Here is an 18,734-nt window from a genome sequence, read left to right as displayed (position 1 = left end):
TCGTGGAGTATCAGGCAGAGGACACGGTGCAGTGAGTTGTCCTCCCTTTCTGAAAGTGATTGATTTCTTCAGGTCCATGTCTAGAACTCAACCTGATCTTCATGTTTGATGGATGCTGTTGATACTAGATGGGTCGAGTAGTAAGGATGCAGGGTTTCCTAGAATACCCTGTGATGCTTCCACCAAGATTTCCAAATCTAAGAGTCACTAAAACCAGACTTTGTGTCTTCAGTTTCTAAAAGTCCAAAAAAGGCACACAAGGGCTCAGACTGTCATTTCTGCTCCAGTTAGGTGGTTTTTATTCTTAATGGACCATTGCTTAGGGATCGGTTATGTCCTGATTGACAGTTCTTTTGACAATTTTTTTAAAAGAAACAAAGTCAAATTGTGTAAAATCTTCCCTTTAGGAAATACTGTATGCATCTGTCATCCACTATTTATGGAATTGTTGCGAGGGCCATTGTGCTGTGTCTAGTAGATGGAATTGAGTGAATTGAGTAACAAGTAGGTGGAAAGTAACGATTTCAAAACCAATTTGTTTTCAAGAAAGACCTCCAGCAGTTTTTATTGCTCATTTGTACAAGTTAAACTTCTTCCTCTTGCTTCTTTTTATCATAGATACCCAGGTGTGACATTAACACTTCATTGGGCTAAAAGCTTCCAACAAATCAGTACATTATAATGCCCTGAATAAAATACTCGCTATAAGCGATGATATATTGTGAGCCCTGAATTTGCCATAATGAAATGAAAGAACAATCAAAAGATGTTTTTAGCACTGCACAAAGAGGTAATTTGCATCACTGCTAATCTCATGCCGCTCAGGTGTTTTTTGCTTACTAGAACAAATGTTTTCATTTCAGACTGAGATTCATTATATACATTCCTGATATATGTACAGAGTGCACTGGATTTATTTCTGTTTTGGTGATAAACTGCAGCAGATTCTGAGGTGTCAAAATTCACATACCCTAAGACTCTAGTTTCTAGAGATAAGTTTAGTAGGAAAATTAAAGTCCTTATTAAATTTCCATGTGTAAACAATTGACTTTAAAGAGAGCAAGCATTAAATATGCAAATAATCTGCAAATCTTAAACAGTGACATGAGTAAACATGTAGTGCAATGTTATCTGAAAAAAGAAAAAGACACAACTATCCCAGAATTTAAACAGAAGACGTTAACACCATCTCATTGTTCAGACTCTTTGCAGATTAGATTCTTTTCATTTTTAACTCCTCATTTGTGGCTTCAAGTGGTAAACAGGCCTGTATAGTTTGTTATAATACATGGTTGACCAACCTGAACCAAACACATTAATAATTTTTTTTTCTGCCTTGTATTATGTGGAGCAGAGAGTGATTTGATATGATGCTGCTGATCCTTGGTGTGGGAAATACAGCAACAATTCATGTTGCACTGTCAGTGGTAGATAAATGTTCTGTCTCATGTTATCTGCCATGTGCAGTTTGTAAATACAATGTTAGAATGATGTTGAGGGAGAAGTAGAGAATTGTGTACTCATTTTAGAATAGCGGACCTCAGATTTTGCCATTCAGTCAGAATAAATTAATTTTTGTCTTACTGCACAGCAGTGATTCTCCATCTGACTTTTCAGCCTTATATCTTGTATCTTTCAAAATTTGCATTTCTTTTTCTTCTATAATTGTTTCACATCTTTTAAGTGGAGTTATGATTAGTGGTATTACTTGTTTAACTTTCTAATCCTTCACTGGTGTTTCTTGGCTCTGCAGTTCTTGTTCTGCTCCCTTCTCTCTGATACACATTTGTCCAAATCTATTTTTTCACCTGAAATGTCCTCTCATTTTCTTCTGCCTTCCTCCTTCCAACTCTGCAGTGTTTGTGCAGTCTCATTGTAGTTTCTGAAAGAGCAAGATAGAGATGACAAAGTCAAATATTCAGAACAGAAGTGACACACATTTTCAGTAAGACTTACTTCATTGTAGCTCACTTTATGAACTACTGCTGGGGAAAAAAAAAAAATCACAGGAAATATTCCAAGGATGGTTTTATGTTCTTCCCAAGAATGCGGGGAGGCAAAAAGAAGTTTCATGAGATAGGTGAACAGTAGTAGCTATGTGCTGTTGGAAGATCAGGGATGCTCTTTAGTGTTTGGTAAGTCTTTAGTTAATGCTTACTTGGAAGGTGATTTTTCTCGCAGTCTTTGGTAGCAGCCATTGAATGAAAGGATTATGTTCTTAGTTTGTATGCTTCTCTGAGTAGGTGTCATGTGTCCAGTGACCAGAATTTGTAAAAGTGGTGACAATCACAAGTTTCTAGAATTTTTAAAGCATAGTCAATAGTGTTCTTTATCATAAAACTGAATAGACCAAGTCATCTGTGCAAGTCACCTCTGATTAGAAAATAATTTATAAGGATATAATTACAATCCCTAACTGCCAGGTTATTTTTTTTTCTAATCCTAAAACCAGAGACAAACCAGGTAGTTAATGGCATGGAAAGCAGTGATGTGAACGTAACTAGGTTGGTACAAACTAAGAAATATTTCCAATCAAATCCTGAACACTAGGTTCTAATAGCACTTATACAGCTATCGCTGTCATTAAAAAGATACAGTAACATGTTTGGCCCACTAATTTCAGTTTAAAATAATCGTTTGAGTCAAATTCATACACCCAAGTCAGTAGCAGAATCTGGAGAAACAACCTTGATATGAGGTGGACTGAAAGTAATTTATTCACTGTATTCCTTTTAAACATTGTACCCAGCTCTTGTGTGGGATATAGCATGGGTGGGAGGAAAAAAGGAACTTTGCTCTTGAGCAGCTAGCAGGAGCCAGGCATCATTAAGATCACATCCTGTTCATTCGGCGCAGCTACTCAAAGTGGGATTTGAGGGATTCAGTCATGAATCTGCTCATTCAGTGGATCAACATAAGGTGTTGAAATCAAGCTGTAACACTGAAAAGCACAAGAAGCTTTCCACAGGGTACCTTTCACCACCAGTGCAGCTCCCCAGAACAGGCATAGTTAGGAAAGTAAAAGAACTGTTCAATTCATGTTGGACCTGGAGAAGCAATGTTTTTGTAGCATGAGCATTCTCTGTGCACTGGGTAACTTTGGGAAGGTTTCCAACCCAAACCTCCCAGCCCCTGTAGGGGTGACCGAATGGCACTGTGGTTATTCATTCTCCAGGCCAGATAGATAGAATTCCATCCGCTGGGATATTGACTCTTTAACATTCATCCGTGTGTGCAGCAGCACATTTATCCTAGCATACATCAGTAGCAATTACTGGTTTGATAAGGCTCTTACAAATTCCTACTATGGTTATTACTTTTCTCATGACTGAGAATCATGTTGAGTTATGCCCTTTCTTAATACTGAGAAGATGCAATAAAGTGAGTGTAACACACTCAAAACACCTGATTCATCTGAGTGGCAATTCAAATGTTTTTTCCTTTGGAATTACCAGTATATGTAATGACCATGAAGTAATGACTGTATTTGTTGTCTTGTAAATTTCTACTATTTAAAGAGCATTTGCTGCACAAATACTACTGAATTAGCCATCTGCAGAGATGTAATTATGGTTGACTTTAAAGCTTATTTAAACAGAGAACATGAAAATCTTTTCATTACACCTGCAAAAGCAAAAAACCACTATAATTAGGGATTATGTCATAGCTGGCAACCAGCTTTCTCACTCCCTTGATATGAATGGTAAACTGGGGTGCACATACCGTAATTTATTTGTCCTGTATGTACTTCTCATGAATTTTCTTCCATTCTTTTAATTAGGTTGATTTTTACACTTAATGAGTTCTGTCTATATTATGCATTAGATCCATTATGGTTTTGATACAGTAAATGTTATTGCGTATATTGTAATTTAACATAGCATTAGTGGCCCTGAAGACAAGACTTTATCCAAAACATGCTTTCCAGGAATGTGTATAGTCTTGACTTTGCAAAAGAAGCTGGGTTGTTGGGTTTTTTTGCATAATGACATTTATTTGAATAATTTGCCTTATTAGATGTTTTAGTCTATTTCACAGCAGTTACAACTGTAAAAACCCTTCACAAAGGCTATTCCATGAGCTCCGTGCAGAGCTATCATGCCAACTCCTAGCAAGTCTTCAGATTAGGATACAATTTCCATTCAGTTTCCCTTGCTGGCAGACCTTGTTCAGGTCTGTGCTTATGATGTTTAAATAGGCCAAGAATATTTGGTTACAGAGAAAAATAGTCTATTATTTCAGAAAGTTATACAAAGTATTACATTTTGCATCTGTTAAATCTGACAGAAATGTAATATTTCATATATCATTTTCTTATAAATAGTAGGGAAGATTTCTCAAATATAGTACAAAAATAAGTGGAATTTATTGGAAAAAGAGTTAATATGTAATACTCCCTCCACTACTATATTACCCAGGCCATATGGCTTAGAAATCTGGTGGTGAGATCATTAACAGGAAAATCACCTTAACTGTGATTTGAAAAAACATTAATTTTCTGCATTGAAGGGAATAAAAGTACAACTTCAGGCATTTATTTAAAGAACAAGTTATGACATAATTAAATTTTTATCCGTAGTTTACTCTTATGATAATGGCCTTTCTGATTTTGGATGTGAAGATAATCGTCTCACATCTCATGATATGGAGTTACTCAGTAATGATGATTGAGTCAGGATCAGAACTGGAGACAGAGGTCAAGCCAGTTTACTGCATCAGATACTGGACACTGCTTGCTGCTTTTTTTAGAAATGGTTAATCTTCCTTAGGAATCGGATGTTTTATGTGATTTCAAATAACAATTCCTATGAAGCCTTTAGAACATCAGCTGTGAACCATTTGGAAATTATTTTATTAATTCACTTCCCTCAAGTCCTTCAAAATAGTATCACATCTGCTTTGAATTTGAGTATTTCAGGCTGATACATCCTTAAAAGAAAAATAGTTTCCTCTAAATTATTCAGCATAAGCATATGTTTCTTTCATTTGAAAAGCAAGTGTAGTATAAATCAAAGAACAACATGCCTACATTTTTTACCAACAGCTACATTATTTGAAATTTTACGAAGTGTATTTCATACCAGTTGAAGCGAGCACATAATGTTTTAAAATATGGTTATATTAATTTTCTTTAGTGCATCATCACTCTTACGTATAGATGCAAGTCCTTGTTTGAAGAAATTACAGAAAAAAATATTGATGGATTTTAAAGGAATTTTTGAATTTCCACGGAGTATATATCATTCTGTCACCAGCAGTATATAGGGTTTGAAAGCTCTGTGGCAAAGAGTCTGACAGTGTGTTTTGTGGCTTTTTCAGTGATGTCTAGATAAAGTTGCTTTATTAATTTCTATCAATCCCTAGGGAAAATCATGCCTAATTTTTTAGAGGACTATTCTTTAGCCATCATAAATAATCACATGCAATTTCTGAAGATCAAATGCATCCTAATTTTTCTTTTTCTTTCCACCTCTGTTCTGTGAAGTCATTCTCTACTGATGAAGCTGTAGAATTTATTCTTCTTACTGATTTTATTTACTCCAAAGAAAGAAAGAAATAGGTTTCCTAAACTCAACAAATTCCCAACAGGGGAAAAACAGTGAGTGTAAGGTAATGCTGATGTTCAGCACTTGCAAACAGGTATTTTATTGATGCTTGATTTTAGTCAAACTCAGTCTTTAAACTAGTCAGACTTCTTAGCTCCATTTTGCTTATTTGAGGCTGTTCCAGAACATCAGTCTTCTTATAATTAGCAACTTCCATCAAGCTTCCAGCTTCCATTTGTTCATGGTTATTTTTTGTTATACTAGAAGCTGGTTTTCTGTCATAAGCTACAGAAATATAGAAAATTACAGAAAGAAATTAAGTAATTATTGTTTATTTCATAGAAGTGGAAACGTTTCGGTACAAGTTGTCATAGATATAATATCCTGTTTGAAATCTTTTCCAGGCCGTCACAGAGCACTGTCCTATTATCAGAAAATCAAGATTAACATTCAGTTAGCAATATTTTATGTCAATCTTTTCTGTTGACAGTAATTATTCAGCTGTCAAAAGAATCCTTTTCTTACATGTTTCAGCCAGGAGTGAAAGTAAATATTTTCTATGAATGTTGACTGTTGGTGATAAGAAAATCCCCAAACAACCTTTACTCAGCTTGATTTCTTTTAACAGATCTTTTTATTTCTCTTTAGGATTCTGAATGCCTATACATACCAATTGGAATCTGGCAGATGAATCTGTAACGATGACCAGGATAGGTTTAAAGGCAGGAAGGTCTGTAGGCAAGGTTAGGATGGGTGTTTCCAGAACCCAGTCTGATGGGGTCACCTGTTTAGGTGGAGGCTGTCAGGGGGTATTGAGCGCTGGCCACTCCCTGAAGGGTGGGCAGCCAAGCACAATGCCATGGCCAGCAGAACAGCAGCCCCTCCAGCCATAGGCTCCAAGCGATGTGAACAGGAGGGCCAGGGGGAACCAGTAAGGCTAGTCAGGGCCAGCGAGATGTATTAGTGCCCTCAAGGCCTTGGCAAAGATCTAAGGGTTGCAAGGTACATCAAGCTCCAACTTATGCTGGAGGCAGGGCTAGGCTTTAGTGATAATTCACTAAGAGATTAGCGTGTTTTATAACAAGGCATTCATTACCTTTGAAAATATACTGTAACCAAAGATAGCTGTACAGAAATAGAAGATAATGTATCTTGTAACCACCTATAATTCCAGTTTTTCTCTTTTTCCTTTGTTTATTTAGCAGGCAGTCAAGCCAAAGTAAACCCTAAGACACTTTGCAGAGCTGCCAAAATCAGCATTTATTGTTTTAAAAAGCCATATTCTAAATTGGCCTTTCAGAAATGAATTCAGACTTGGAATAATTCTCTCCTTGCAGTCCCATGTCCCAACAGGATTTTGTTAAATGCAGACTTACCATAACTTCTGTTTGCCAGATTTGACTCAATTAGAGGTGTCCTAACTCCTGTCTCCTATGCAATAAATTTCTGTCTGGCAGGGAAAGAATTTATCTGGTTTAACACTGTCACATAACGATGCCTTTGAAATGCCTTTCAGCTGGTTAGACTATTTGGGTTTGATGTCTAGATTACCTGTAGCTTATCAGCTGCTGATACCATGCAAATATCTGTCTTTCTGGCAGACTTTCACCTTTGAGTGTACATGATTTAAATATATCACTTTCTGTATAATATACTGGTAGAACACTTTGCAGTCCTATAAATGAGAGCACTAAATTAAGGCAGTTGATGGCTCTTAAAAAAGGATAGGATGTGTAGCAAACAAAAGTTAGGAACAACACATGACAAAAAAAAAGGATCCTTAAATACAATATGCTAAGTTTGTGAAGGAATAGAGTAACATTTACAGCTAAGCTGCCCTAAAAGGTTGGCTGCCATATCCCCATCTTCCCTGCTCACCTGCATAATGTTTGATCACATGGCCCCAGTGCCAGTGAGTTCCACCATTCAATTCAGCAAGAAATGAGAATGGTAGAAAAAAGTTTTTCCTCTGGATTCGCTATAGTGACATGATAGTGACATGTTCACTACTGCATCCATTTTGTCCTGATAAAAGTTAGTCTTACATGGCTAGGAGCTGTAATTTTATAATTATAAACCTTCTGCCACAACAGTGCTGTGAAATAAAATAGGTAAGATAAAATAACTGTATGGGGGTGTCAAAAAAGTTTTTAAAAATAGAGAGGAAAGGAGAAGCACTGTTGGAGATCAAAAGCAAAAGGGACCCAGAGGAAGAAGGGGAGTTTTCTCTACCTTCACCACATATTTTCTGAGGTACAAAGTAGTGTAAATAAGTAAGTATAAATCAGCTCATGCAGTTCCAGAGAAGAAAAAATTGTAATATTTCTATGTCCTACAATGAATAAACACCCTGTGGAACTGGAAGTCCCAACATGTAAATAATATTATTTACATTTGTAGATATATATTTGCCAAGTTAATAACATTTTATATTTTACAAACAGGAATGAAAACAAACTCTTAGATCTAAGAAAAACTGTTTTCAAAACTGAACATTTTCAAGAGAAATGGAAATGCAGAGAATCCCTGTTCTAGTGTTCTTTTTTTTTTCTTGGAGAGTACAAGAAAAAATAGTTCAGGGTTTTATAAAATAGAGTTTGTGAGGATGCTGAAGCAGCTCTAGTTGCAGCACGTTGTGTTATAACTGGAACAGACAGAGGCTGCCCATAGCATTTATCTGTAAGTAATTCTAATGTGATGCCACAGAAAAAACCTGCACTCATTTCATGTGGGACTGCATACTTGCCATCATGTCCTAATGATTTAATAATTACTTTTCAAGATCTCAGATGTAGGCTCTTTGATAGGAGTCTACTTGTAAGTACCTGAATAATTCAGTTTGTAGTGTACATTACCTAAACACAAACTTTTCTTGTAAGCTAAAAAATCCCTTTTCATGGCAAGAATAATGTAGTAATCTAGTTCTATCTTGTATTGTCCAGTTGTTCTAATGTAATCTCCAAAATAGTTTGACATTGTATTAAAGTCAACATAGTGTGAACTGTAATTCAGGAATTTGTCAAATTCATTTTGGTCTGGTAGGGGTGATATTACATCCTTATTTGTGGTAATGCAAAACAGCATTTAACTCTAATGGTATTATTTTGATCAAGAATGCTTATTTTTCCAGGTCTGCAAAGGGCTCACAAAAGTTATAGAAAAGGTCCTTTTAGAATTAATTTTTATAGTTTCTTTGCTTTAGTTTACTAAGGCTGATTCTTTTGTTTGGAGCCATTTTACCTCTTTCAGTGGTACTGCATGAAGTTATTAATTAGGTTTCCTGCTTCAGTGTTACACTTTTCAGGTCAGTGTGATGTGTCATTGAAACAAGCCCATTCAGATAAATGATGTGTGTAGTAATTTCATTAATGTCATCAATAATGTATTGCACTTTTCTCTGTAGGAGTCTCTTTTTGTTTTGTGTGGATCAGGCTGGCTGTGTGAATTATGTTTATAAGATGAAAATAGTTAAAGATGAAGGTAGATACTTAAGCAATTAGGCCAGAGGCTGGAATTGTTGTTTTAGAGGTGTAGCCTACAAAACCAATTTGTATTAAGGAATGTTTAAGTAATTGAATTTCACAGTACAAATTAAAGTTTCTTGGTATCATTATGCATGTTGTGGTCACATAGTGATATCTTGTGCCAATGAAATAGCTGGGGTTTATTTTTCAGTCCATGTGTAATCTTTAATGAAAACACTTTTCTGACTTGTAAAGCCTTGGAAGTAATAAATGGGGCTAGCCATTTTTTTCTTTTGATGAAGCTTGGACAGAGATAAGAAGTAAAATAGTATAACTTGACTCTCATGAACATGCATAAAGAGAGAAATCATTTTATGCAACAAAGGGGTGGCATGGTTTGCTAAGCAAAGATAAGTAATTGGAAAATATAAGATCCTAGTGAGAATTCCTAGCAGAAAATCTGAAAAAATAGGTGCCATATAATGTTACTTGTTACTATTTGCATACATAAAAATAAAAAAAATAGGTTCTTTCATGTTTTGCAATCAGCTACGCCAAAGTCATGTTCCTATTGCAAAATTTAAGATATTTTTTTAAATTATAACAGCGGACTGCTTATCTCTCTCCTCCATCAAACAAGTTAGCTTTTCTCATTAGACATTGATTTGTACCATAGCCAGGTGGGATAGCCTAGGAATACTTGTGATTTACAGTGGATCATCTGCCTGTGGATTTACTGTGGAATCACCTCTGATTCAGAAATCACAGCAGTGGAGTTAAACTGCATTAACATCCCTGTATGTCTTTTAGCCTGTGTGTCTTGTTTAGAGCACATTTGAAGATGGGATAGGAGAAGATAGTTCCTATTCACTACAGACGTTTCCTCAGCAGTCCCCAAATGTTCAGGTCCTCATTTCTTTAGTCTGATTTCTAGCAGGCTAAGTTAGTGTTCCTTTGCTGATTGTTATTGTCTTATCTCTTTTTTAGTTGTTGACATTGCCCCCAATAGAGCAGTAGAGGGATCCAAATATAGATCAAGATGTCAGTGTTGTAGGCATTTGGAGCAGAATTCTAGCTCAGTCAAACTCTCGCAACCACCAGCAACCAGACAGGACCATCACATGCCTCCTGAGTGGAGAAAGTAATGTAGTTATCTCTAGCGTTGCCCCTGCTGTTCAAGGGCTTTCAGAGGTTGTGAACAGGTTTCTATCTCCCTGTGAACTATGGGAACTGTAGAGGAGAGTTCTTCAGAAGCCTGGTTCTGCTCACACAGATCTCAGTAGGAGTCCCTGAATTGATGTCAGAAGGAGCAAAATCAATTCCTGCTTTGAAAACTACAGTATTTCCCATAGCACAGTGTATCCTTAAAAATCAACCAACCAATAATTTATCTGGTTCTCGACATAGACAGTTTTTGTTTACTGTATCACAGATACTTTAGGGACAGTTCATGATATAACTTTAGTCACCTCTGAGTGTACACTGCCTTGTAGTCTCAAGGCACCAGAGCATCAGCTCAGAACCGAGGGAGCAGATGCTTGTCCTCCTCTGGCTGCCGCAGTGCGAGCTGAAGAAGTTGTTGCTGCATCTGCTTGTTACTGTCCTCTTGATGGATGGAGGTGTCTGTGCCTGCTGAGCTATTCCTTCAGGTACTCCTAACCCGTTTCATTCTAAATGGTCTAGGTCAGTGATGACCTACTATTTAAAGAGAATAAGCTATCCTTCTGCTGCAGTGTTGGATTCAAACTGTTTCCCTCCTCTGTTTAAAACTCCTAAGTATTGCATTGCAGAACGCTTGAAATGACTAGATCTATTGGTGTCAGGGGATAGAAAGCTTCCCGTTCCTATTGCATATTGCTGGTTTTGGATGTACACCTAATATAGGAAGGTTAAAACATAAAGACTGAAAAATGATGTTATGAGGACAGAAGTTATTTCATATCTTTGAAAAACACTGCCCCTCATTCAAGGCATTTTTTCAAACTGCAAAACATGGCAGAAGATTTTAGATGTTTGTGGTGTGATTTATTGGACTACTTCATTACCATTCCCCCTTGCAGACTGGTAATTAGATGACATATAATAATAAGATGCACTTTTGTGGTCATCAATCTTGTAAGTACTTGGCAGTTTTATTAGTAATTTGGAGTTGCCATTGGGCCTGTTCTGTCACGCAGTTAGGTTACTGACAGAGTATCTAAGCTGACCTGCTCTATTGCTGTGGTTTCATTCTGTGAAACAACTTCTCCCCTACCCTGAACACCTGCCCTGTATTTAAGGTTAAGGTCCTGTACCAAGTCACATGTAGCTTTCCTGTTTCAAATTTTACTCACTTGTTTACAATCAAAGGAGATCCTAGGTGGAGATTTCTGATACGTACATGCTCTTCTAATTAGGATAGTGATTAGACCTGCTTTTAGATAAACTTGATAGCCTGCTTCTTAAAGTCTCATTGAAATCACTGGCCAGCTTTGAATTCTGAGCCTTCAGCACAGCATACAGATAACATTTCCAAGGAATCAGACCTTATCTTTGCATCTGTTTTCATACAAGCCATTAAAAGGTCTTGCAGATATTATAGGAAAGCACAGATTTTGTTTCATAAGGGTTTAGCTGTACATTCCATTTGTTTCCTTCCTCAAGTACGTGACATTAAAGATGGGTTACTCTTGTTCTGATGCGACAAAGGATTATTGATGAAGGCAATGAGAATTTTACCATTTACTTCAATGCAGCTAGAATTTCACCTTTGAAGTGTGAAATAAATAACAAAAGCAGATAATAAAAAAAAAATCTATGCCTAGGGTCCACAGTAATAATCAAAGTTTTTTTAGAAGGGAATAAATGGAATCCAGCTGAGCCGTGAAATACTTCATGAGGGGTGAGATAGGCTCATGATTTTGAATAAAATCTTAAATGGTCAGAAAGAATGTGAGATTTCTTTGATGGATTTTGTGAATGTTTCAACGTATTTACCCCTAGATCCATCAACAGGCACAGTTTACAAAGCCGTAATAAATATGCCATTGTCTTTCAGTTTGCCATGGGTCAGCTTTCCTGTGCGTAATATGTATCCTCTGTAAAGTGTGGCTGATGCTTCCAGGGTTTCTTGATGATTTATGATGATTTTTTTTTGAGTAAAAAGTTTACCATTCTCCATTGTTCTCTTTTAGGAATATTCTTTACAGACTGGATGAAAGGACAAGCCAGTTTTCAGTATTGCTAGAGGCACGGGAGCACTGCAAACTACATCTGTCAAATGAGACCATGCAAGCAGCCTTGTCAGAGGTGCTGAACAGCATCAGTTCAGCTCAGGTTTACTTCAAAGCAGGACTTGATGTGTTTGAGTCTACCTTAGCTGGAAAGAAATGAGAGGATTCTCTGCATTCTAAGACGTTTGTTTACAACTAGCTAAACAAAAGTTGAGCTTGGACCAGAATTTCTCTGAGGATGAAACCTTTCTCAACTTTTCTTTCAGTTGGCGCTTAAAGGTACCACAATGTGCGTTTTTAGAAATATAAAACAGTCTTTTGCACTGTTCACAGTATATCTCAAATGTCTGTTTCTGAATGTAGAAAACATAATGAGAGGGAATAACACTTAAGATATGATTTTTGAAAGGACATCTGCTGTATTTTTTAATGTAAGATATATTTTTATGACTTAAGAGCTCAATCTTGCAAAATACCAAGCACATTCTGCAATATGCTGAAGACCTGGTTCTGAGACACCCCAGGTGCATACCCAGGTGAGCTTTCCACACCTACTGTCAGAAAAATGTGATTTACGTATACTCTTGTGTTTCTTAGCTTCCTCAGTAAACTCATTTTCCTACTCCTTTCAGAGTAAGCAGTTGAAGGATTTGGCATTTCTTTGGGTAACCAGCACCAGTGTTAATCAGGAAATGCACAAAACACCCTTACCAGTGCAATCCAAGAGTGCTGTGGAACAAAAAATACCTCATTTCTGAGAATATGGATAAAATTTGATAATCCTGTTTCTGTAGGAAAAATACTTGTTTTCTTTAGTAATTCTTGGAGAGAAAACTTTTGTGATGATTTCAAATTATTTGAAAAGTTTGAATCAGGAATTACGCTTGTACAAAAATACTTTAAATTTTTGTGTTAAATAAAATAACTGCCTAGTCTTATAAGGCTACAGGCCTTATAAGCTTATACATTCCCAAAACAGGCTCTCCCTAAATTTCTAGAGAACAGTAAATGAAAAGACCTAAAACTTCTGGGAACATTTTTGGAGTTCCACCACCTGCTGTTCCAGGCTGGATCATTCCATCAGTAGTGCCTGGCATGTAGGACCTGGATTGTTGTTAAAAAAGCACAAGCAAAACATAAATTGGTTCCCTACGGCAAAACCAGGAATTCACCTCTGAAGGCACAAGCTGATGAATCATATTGCAGGAATAAAACTCTAATCTGTTTTGGATTGGTGGAAGCCCTATACAAAGGCTGTATTCACACCATTACCTTGTTGACCTGAAGTAATCCATGAATGAGAAGAACAGGAAGTTCAGTGTCCTAAACTCTAAGGGGGTAATATACACACTTGAGAATTGCAGGTCTGAATGATATAAACAGCTGAAATTGTTAAGCCCTATTGGGTTTAGAGTTTTAAAATCTCAGATGATTCTGGGATCAGAGCATAAAAAAATAATTTTATATAGATACTTAGAATTGAAATATAATTTATTTGATGGAAATATTAAATGTATTGTTACCTGTTTTGCCATGGAAACATTACAGAAACATTTCAGGTTGCAATGAAAATGGAAAAAGTATCTGCATTGATATAAAAAAGTTACCTTCAGGAAAACTTCAAAGTGCACAATTTGGTGAGAGGATGAAAGCTCATGAAACAGTACAACTTTTAAAAGTCCATGTTCACAAAGCAAGAGAGTTGTTTACAGATCTGGGTTTCTGTTTTCAAAAGTCCTTGGCAAATGGGTCTCTGGGATTGGTACACATAGCTGTGCTGTTGCTAAATTTCTTTGCAAGTTATTATTATAATATGGGCAAAAGCATCCCAGGTCTGACCAGAGGTCGGTTGATGCAGTTGTACAGCTACAACTGAAGTGGGAATATGGTCAACATCAGTCAGCGTGACTGCATGAACTTAGACATGATTATCTCCTATATTTACTTGTCAACTGATAAGCAAGAGTGTATGTTTTATCTTCTGCTGATGCTGGTACCAATTCAGTTTACTGAAGAGAGAATTTGACTCTGAAAAGTGAACAGTTTTTCTGATATTGAAATGTTTGTGCATCCCCTTGTTTCCATAGTTTTAATTATTGTAATGTTTAAATGCTTGGAATAGCCACATTTGACTTGTATGTTTATTTTGTGATAGTATTCGGGGAGTTACTGTGCACGCTATATTTGAATTGTGTTTTCTAATAGAGACCACTCTTCTAACAGATCATTTAGAAACATCTTTCATTTAGAGTGCTGACTTGTAGTGGACCCAGTGTCTATAGTCTTAAATGATACAGGGTCAGGTGCCATTAAGAGACCAAAACCAGAAATTAAAACTTCCTTTAACTCTGCCAGGTGAATTTAATAACTGCTTCTTTAGTCTTAGTATGTATGTTCCACCAAAACCACTTCTGATGTGACCAAAGTGTACTCATGCAAAATCAGTGAAATCTGTTGGGAAGATTATCCCTTATGTATGATTTCTCAACCATGTAATTCCTCACTAAAACATTTATCTTGTTTTCTCACTAATGTCCTTCTATAACCACTTTTAAAGTAGCAGACTTCAAAGTACTACACCACAAAAAGCAGTGCTACTATAAATGCTTTTCTGTACTAGAGACAATCGTAATTCTTGTTGGTGAGATTAATCAGATGAGCTATTTAGGGACTTAAATGCATTGATTTTGATGTCATCTCACACTTCTAGATCTCAAGGCTTTTATTTCAGATGTTCAGATCTCATGTATAAGTGAGTGCTCAGTGATAATATTTGTACCATTATAGCTTCGGAAAAGGCACTTTTGAGCCATATCCTTCCATTGATTTTTAAATCCTATCTATTGACTTGAAAGAATTTATAGCAAGCTAAGGTCCTAAATACCTGATGTCTTTCTAACATAGAATTTTTGCCCAGCCAGCTGTGGAACATCTGCTAAAGGAAGGTGTTAGTAAATCATAGTAGCTTGCCCAGATTTAATTCTTTCCTGTATTGTGTTGAACTAAATGGAGCACCCTTAAAGGCAGAAGTTATGTTTGAAAATTGCCTGAATAATACTAAAATCTGTTACCTTTTCAGAAACATCAACTGCCAGAGACAGTATAACAAATGTGTTGATTGCTAGGTAATATAGAGTCATTCTCACAGTGACCAGAAAATCCCTGCAGCTTTCAGTATTTGTACATTGAGACAGTTGATAATAAAAGGCTAATAAGATTTTATTAGTGAATATTTTAAAGAGTCTATAAAGCAGCTAAAGTACAATCAACTCAGATGAATAATAAGTACACAGGAGCTAGATTTTGAGTGCTAACCTTAAAAAAGCCAGTTAATTGTCTTTATCATCCAAAAAGAACAGTATGTGTGCGAATATGCAAACACACAAATGCCTTATATCTTCAAAACACTGTGCAAACATTTATTTACTTGTAGTGATATGCTACATCTACATAAACATAGAGATAAATAATATCTACATCAGAAAATTAGCAGACACTTTGCACTGCTTCACTTTTTAAGAAAGTATTTAAGTCTGGAGGTGTAAAAGAAGGAACTTCAGGTGACTTCAGTTCTTGGAGCAGTAGGTGGGGAAAGATTAAATCTCTCAGGTATCACCGAAGGGACCTCTGGATGTCATCTAGTCCAACCTCCCTGCTCAAGGAGGGTCTCCTAGAGCCAGTTGTCTGGTGGGGACTATGTCCAGATTTCTTTTGAATATCTTAAAGGATGGAGATTCCACAACCTCTCTGGGCAACTGTGCCAGTGCTTGGTCACCCTTGCAAAGAAGTGTTTTGTTCTTCTGTAGATATAGTTTCTCCAAATGTCTCCCTCTGCTTCTTAGTTGTTAAGTTATTGTGATTGGTCTAATTACAAGCGTTCAAAAGAGGACTATCATTCAGTGAAAACTCTTGGCCAAGGTCCGTAGGATTTCATGCTTAATATGTTGGAAAGTTCGTATAAGGAGATTTGTCCTTTAAGCCATGGACTTTATTTTAAGTTGTAGAGACTAATGTCTTTTATCTTTTGAGGTCTTTTTGTATGGTGTCTGATTTCCAGTCACAGCATTTCTATATGCATTAAGAGAGTGACTGAGAACAAAAGATACTTTTAAAAAGGCAGGAGGAAAAATACCCATCAGCATACGCGTAGCTATGTGCTATGAATGTATCTATTTTAACCAAACTTTGGGAGCTCAGTGCAATTCTATGTCTTTTGTTATGCAGCAAGTCAGGCAATATAATTGTGTATGTCATTCTGGCTTTAAAAGCTATTAAATACCATAAACATAGTTATGTCTGGGCCTGTACTTTCAAGGGAGCAGTTAAGAGTTTCCTCCAAAGCCTTGTGTTGCAAACTGCTCTCTGTGTTACTCAGAAGCAGGTACCTCTGACATACCATTATAGTTGCTACCTCAGAAAACAGAGTCTGGAAGATGTTCTTTCCCTTTAGTACTCTCTAAATTTTAGCAGTGTTGCCAGTCAGTCACAGAAAGGTGAATGATAGGAAACAAAGCTCATTTTAAGATGCCTGGGACCTGAATTTTGAAAACAGCCTTATACAGCACAGTGAATATTCAAAACTCAGGTGTGTTCTGTTGGAGCTCTGAGTCTACCAAACTTGGAATAGAGGCTCCAATGTGGCAAGTTAATGTCTCAGAAATAGAGTACACAATTAGTTACTGTCTATTAAAGGTTATATTAATGGTAAAAATTACTTGTCTACCAATGCAGGGATAGGATTTCATCACCCTGGATAGTTTTTGGTGGCTTTAATCATCAGACTGTCGTCTTCTCCTCTACCACCATCTTCTCCAAGCCACTGCATTCAACTTCTCTCACATCCTCATGTCATGTGATGACTTTCCCCATTCCTCATGACCTTTTTCTCAGTCATTTCCACTAGTTTTCTGTCTCCCTTCTAGTTCCTTATTACTTCTTAATCTTCTCTTTAATTTGCCAGCCACCAAGTTAATCCCCCTATTTTCTCCCTCTGATATCAGTCACACGTTTTGTTCCCCATCTGGTTCTCAACCCACCTCCCTTATGTTTAGATTCTTATTCCTGGTACAGCTGACAATAATGAAGAGCTGAAAGTAATGTAAAAGTCCTGCTCAGATCCAAACAGATAAAATGTAAGGAGACATCATCTGTTAAATTCAAAGTATTCTCTTCTGAGAATGTGTAGTGAGCAATTTTTTCAATTATAACTTGGTTGAATGGAAGCAGATTTTCTTGGGGCCTGCAAAGTATTTTTTCCTAGCTTATTTCTCTCTACTGTCTAGACTGGCCAATTCCCTCAAAACTATCAGTATAGGAAGCTGTTAATCTTGAAAGTTTTGAAATAAACTTTCCAAAGTTGGATAAGAAATTATAGACATAGAGTCGGAGCTGCCTTCTATCTGCCTACAAAATAAAATAAGCAGTACGTAAGCACATGATTTTTTTCTGACCTTACGCATGCCATCCAATACTTTCATTACATGATGTCTACACGTAAAATTTATGTGTGTAAATATCTGAGTAAGGAAAGATGGTTAGAGCAGAAACAGAACTTGGTTACTCTATTGCGGTGTTTTAAGTGTTTGAGGATAATAAGGACTGAAGCCATATGCACAAACCTGTACTTGAACATGCACACTTAAACCTAGGTCATGCCTAAGAATAATGAATGCTCATCGAGGAAGCAAAGGATTTAAGAATATCTAAAATAGACTGCATGTTTACTAAAATTATGGTGCTATCAAGTCTAACTTTTTTTTTTTCCTAATTTTAATCTCATTGCCCCTGGTTATTTCTAATATTGCTCATACACACTTGTCATAGCTTGAGAATATGTACACCAGCAGATTTAGATTTACTGGAAGATTATGCGTCCCCTCAGGCTTATGGATTTGCTCTGGTTTTTTTTTCAGCAGGGTTGACTTTACCATGACTTCTTATCAGGGTACTGTGACACGTGAGTGAGGTCAGCAGAGTTTTGCCACTATTTATGGGCTTTCCCAAAAGATTTGGTATCAGAATATTGTTTATTTACATTTATTTGGTTCTCTTTAATCTCTCAACATAGATTATTACAAGCAAGAGTATATTTTTCAAAAAACAGGCAAGAGTCTCTTGGTCAATGTTAATTAAGCCACAGCAGAGAATACAAATGTTTATGTACAAGTGATGTATTATAATCTAGTATTAACTTAATAGTTATTATAAATATTGGCACGGATTAATGCACACATTTTCTTGGGAGCTTCACAGATTGGAATTAATACAAGGACTTAATTTAAGAAAAGGCATGGAACAACTTTTTTTGCTGTCTAAATGTAGTATATGCTTACTCATCTGCCTAATCCATTTGGTTGAAAAAGATTAGGGTTTTGTTTAAGCTACTTTCCTCTGATTTAATTTTCAACAAGCCTTTGAAAATGAAGTCTTGTTCTTTATCTTTCTTTTAAATATGTGCTGCCTTAAGTGTTTATGAAAAACTTACCATGTGTTAGTGTACCATCTTCTTGTCT

At 36.4% G+C, this 18,734-nt stretch overlaps 1 protein-coding gene across 1 annotated transcript in view; it reads left to right on the top strand.

Annotated features, from left to right (window-relative positions):
• The window catches only part of NAALADL2 (N-acetylated alpha-linked acidic dipeptidase like 2), a gene marked incomplete at its 5' end in the record, with an annotated part of 331,247 nt that extends 318,532 nt beyond the window's left edge, over positions 1–12,715 (top strand). The window contains one exon of the mRNA XM_082056016.1: positions 12,184–12,715. Within this exon, the coding sequence (XP_081912142.1) occupies positions 12,184–12,382 (199 nt within the window). The 3' untranslated portion in view covers positions 12,383–12,715. The remainder of the gene's footprint in view (positions 1–12,183) is intronic.
• Between the last annotated feature and the right edge of the window lie 6,019 nt (positions 12,716–18,734).

This window comes from Streptopelia decaocto (genome assembly GCF_964273445.1).
Source record: "Streptopelia decaocto genome assembly, chromosome: 6".
Lineage (NCBI taxonomy): Eukaryota > Metazoa > Chordata > Aves > Columbiformes > Columbidae > Streptopelia > Streptopelia decaocto.
This window is presented reverse-complemented; position numbering and strand designations above follow the sequence as displayed.